Raw genomic sequence first — 4,222 nt, forward strand, 5'->3', positions numbered from 1 at the left:
AAAGAAAGCATGAGCCGAGGAAAGCCAGGGAATCACAGCCAAAGGCTAACGCTAACGCTTACGCCGGAGACTCTGCAGCCTCGGTTATCAGCCTGCAGCTGCACGTCACGCTGAGCATAACGAGGCTTAAAGCTGGAGTAAAAAAATAAATTAATATAACAGATTAAAAAGTGCAGTCAGTGTACAGGTGCGGCTGTGGGTGGAGTTATAGAACAGGTGTGGCTGTGGGTGGAGCTATAGGACAGGTGCGGCTGTGGGTGGAGCTATTGGGCGGGTGTGGCTGTGGGTGGAGTTATAGGACAGGAGAGGCTGTGGGTGGAGCTATAGAACAGATGCAGCTGTGGGTGGAGTTATAGGACAGGTATAATATCTTACCAGCAGTACGGAGTAAAAGCCCGGCTGCGTCTCCCACTGTCGCAGCTGCTCCTCAGCAGGTTTCAGCTCGGCCGTGTTCTGGCTGGTGGCCTGAGTCAGAGCCTGCAGAACCACGGAACCAGCACTCTGGAGATCCATGAATGAGCCTGAACACACACACACACACACAGACGCACCTGTAAGAGCAGCTACAGCACAGACCTGGATCTGACCATCACAGCTAAAGGACAATCTCACATCCACCACCTGCTTAACCAGCAATGAATCAGCCGTCATCAATAAAACGTGTTATCAATAAATCAGAGGTCGTCAATAAACACCAGTGAATCAGGGGTCATTAAGAGCTTTAACACGTTCTCCCGCTGGGCAGTGACGGTTCTACTGATCTGAAAGCAGAACCGGATCGGTACCGCCCTAGAGCACCTGGGCATAACAGAAAAGTGGGCGGTGTTTATTGGATGGATGTCACAATATTTCAATTCCGGCTGAAAAACATTTAAAAAAACCATGAAAACCTGAGATTTATATTCAGTATTTGACACCAAATCCGGCAAATCAGACTAACTGAGGTCCAGTGTGCTTCCCGGTGGACCGCCCGGTACGGTTTACTGATTACTCCCCCGACACACCGACAGCACCTGCTGACTATGTGTCTGAGTGTAATCAGGTGTGTCAGAGGGTCCTGAAGGACCACCGCTCAACAAAAGTTCTCTACATCATTCTTAAACGGTAGAGCAGGCACCACACTGAACTCTCTCTCTCTACCAGTTCAGATGGTCTGACCACTCAGAACGTTCTGGAAACTGCAGCTCATTACAAACAATGGCTGAGCGGAAACGGCTGAGTTACAGCAGAGAAAGTAAACAAACAACCATCAACAACAACCGTAAACAAAAACAAACAACCACAGATAACAACAACCATAAACAAAAACCACAAATCAACAACCAGGAACAACCAGAAGAAATAAATCCAACCATAACTCTACACAAACAACCATAAACAATCACAAACAATCACAAACAACCATAAACAACCATAAACAATCATAAACAATCACAAACAACCATAAACAATCATAAACAACCATAAACAACCACAAACAATCACAAACAACCATAAACAATCACAAACAACCATAAACAATCACAAACAATCACAAACAACCATAAACAACCATAAACAATCATAAACAATCACAAACAACCATAAACAATCATAAACAACCATAAACAACCACAAACAATCACAAACAACCATAAACAATCACAAACAACCATAAACAATCACAAACAATCACAAACAACCATAAACAATCATAAACAATCACAAACAACCATAAACAATCATAAACAACCACAAACAATCACAAACAACCATAAACAATCACAAACAACCACAAACAACCATAAATAACCAAAACAAAGAAAAGAAAAAAAAAAACACACCCATAAACAACTACAACAGCTAAAACAACCAAAAAACAACACCCATAAACAACTACAACAGCTAAAACAACCACAACCAAAAAACCACACCCATAAACAACTACAACAGCTAAAACAACTGACAAACCCCACCCATAAACAACTACAACAGCTAAAACAACCATAAACAATCATATACTATCATAAACAACCACAAACAACCATAAACAACCACAAACAACCATAAACAATCACAAACAACCATAAACAATCACAAACAACCATAAACAATCATAAATGATCACAAAACAAGAGCAATAACAATTAAACTCTGAACAACCACAAACTACTGCAACACCCACTACAACAATCGCACAACCCCAAACTACAACTACAACATCTGCAACAATCACAAACTACAGTAAACCATAAACAACCTTAAACTACGGCAATACCGCACACAAAACACAAACAACCAAAACAAGGAAGAAAACACACCCATAAACAACTACAACAGGTAAAACAACCACAACCAAAATAACACACCCATAAACAACTACAACAGGTAAAACAACCACAACCAAAATAACACACCCATAAACAACTACAACAGGTAAAACAACCACAACCAAAATAACACACCCATAAACAACTACAACAGGTAAAACAACCACAACCAAAATAACACACCCATAAACAACTACAACAGCTAAAACAACCACAACCAAAATAACACACCCATAAACAACTACAACAGCTAAAACAACCACAACCAAAATAACACACCCATAAACAACTACAACAGCTAAAACAACTACAACCAAAATAACACACCCATAAACAACTACAACAGGTAAAACAACCACAACCAAAATAACACACCCATAAACAACTACAACAGGTAAAACAACTACAACCAAAAAAACCACACCCATAAAACAACTACAACAGCTAAAACAACCAAAAAAACCACACCCATAAACAACCAAAACACCACACCCATAAACAACTACAACAGCTAAAACAATCACACCCAAAATTTATCAATGAGCTGAAGGCTAAAGCAGACCCAGAGACCCAGATTAGAGTGGCACTGTGATCACTGCCCGCTCAGCGGCAGCGACCACGACAACAACGATGACCACCACAACCACAACAACGACCACAACCACGATGACAACAATGACCACCACAACCACGACGACAATGACTACCACGACCACAAAAACACAACAACCACAAGAACCACGTCAATGACAACCACGACAACAACCACAATGACCAAAAACCACAACAACAACCATGACAACGACCAAAAAACACGACAATGACCACAACAACGACAATGGCAACCACGACCACAACAACGCCCACGACCACGGCAACGAGGACCACGACAACAATGACCACAACAAAAATGACCACAACAACCACGACGAAACTGACAACCACGACCACAAAAACACACAAAAAACACAACAATGATGACAAAGACAACCACGACAACAATGACCAAACAACAACCACAACAACAACCATGGCAACAATGACAACGCCGACCATAAAACACAACAACGACCACAAGACCACGACAATGACAACCACAACGACCAAAAACCACCACAACGACCACAACAACGACAATGACAACCAAGGCAACGACCAAAAAACACGACAACAACCAAAAACCACCACGACAATGACCACAACAGCGACAACCACGACCACAATAACGACCACCACGGCAGCGACCCTGGCGCAGACCTCCTCGCTGCGTCACAGACACAAACACACCTGCGGTGAAGGTGTGGAGGGTCTCGCGCTCTCGCTCCGCTCGTGAGGGAGGAGTGGAGAGTTTAGCAGGTTAGCCGAGCAGCTAAGGCACCGCTCGCGCTGGCAGGGCGCAGGGTGGGTTAAGGAGGCGCCGCAGTGTTTACAGCGGAGTTAATCACCGACAGGAGGCGCCGAATCTGACTTTAACTCGCCGGTCCACCTTAACTCGCGCGCCTGAGTCGTTACAATAACAGCTGCTGCCCATTTAAGGTGGAACCGGAAATTCTGCGTGATGCAGCACCTCCACCTCCGCGAGCGCGCGCGGGTCAGGGTACCTGTTCCTCGTGCACTCCCGTCCGCTCCTCGCTCACGCGCTGCACCGTGCTAGTCTGGCTGTCGCGCGACAATGACGTCAGAGCTCGAGCGACTCGAGCGTGGCGTCCGGCTGGAAGTAAAACGGCGTTTATTTTAAATTCTTTATCATTAAAGATAAAAAAGGGGAAGAGTGGAGGGAGAGAAGAGTGTAGGGAGAGAGGGAAGAGTGGAGGGAGAGAAGAGTGGAGCGAGAGAGAGAAGAGTGGAGCGAGAGAGTGAAGAGTGGAGGGAGAGAAGAGTGGAGCGAGAGAGGGAAGAGTGGAGGGAGAGAA

General features: G+C 44.6%; 1 protein-coding gene across 2 annotated transcripts in view; it reads right to left on the reverse strand.

The window, feature by feature from the left end:
- ipo11 (importin 11) overlaps nucleotides 1–4,008 on the reverse strand; it is a 123,111-nt gene extending 119,103 nt beyond the window's left edge. Inside the window, exons 1-2 of one of the 2 annotated variants that reach the window (XM_037536187.1) lie at nucleotides 3,911–4,008; nucleotides 376–521 (exon numbers count right to left, since the gene is read on the reverse strand). In XM_037536187.1, coding sequence (XP_037392084.1) covers nucleotides 376–513 — 138 coding nt within the window. In that variant the 5' untranslated portion in view covers nucleotides 514–521; nucleotides 3,911–4,008. Of the gene's footprint in view, nucleotides 1–375; nucleotides 522–3,596; nucleotides 3,871–3,910 lie in introns of those variants that run through there. The other variant, XM_037536188.1, reaches the window with a different exon arrangement.
- Nucleotides 4,009–4,222: the final 214 nt, after the last annotated feature.

The sequence above is a fragment of the Pygocentrus nattereri genome, chromosome 29 (assembly GCF_015220715.1).
Source record: "Pygocentrus nattereri isolate fPygNat1 chromosome 29, fPygNat1.pri, whole genome shotgun sequence".
Lineage (NCBI taxonomy): Eukaryota > Metazoa > Chordata > Actinopteri > Characiformes > Serrasalmidae > Pygocentrus > Pygocentrus nattereri.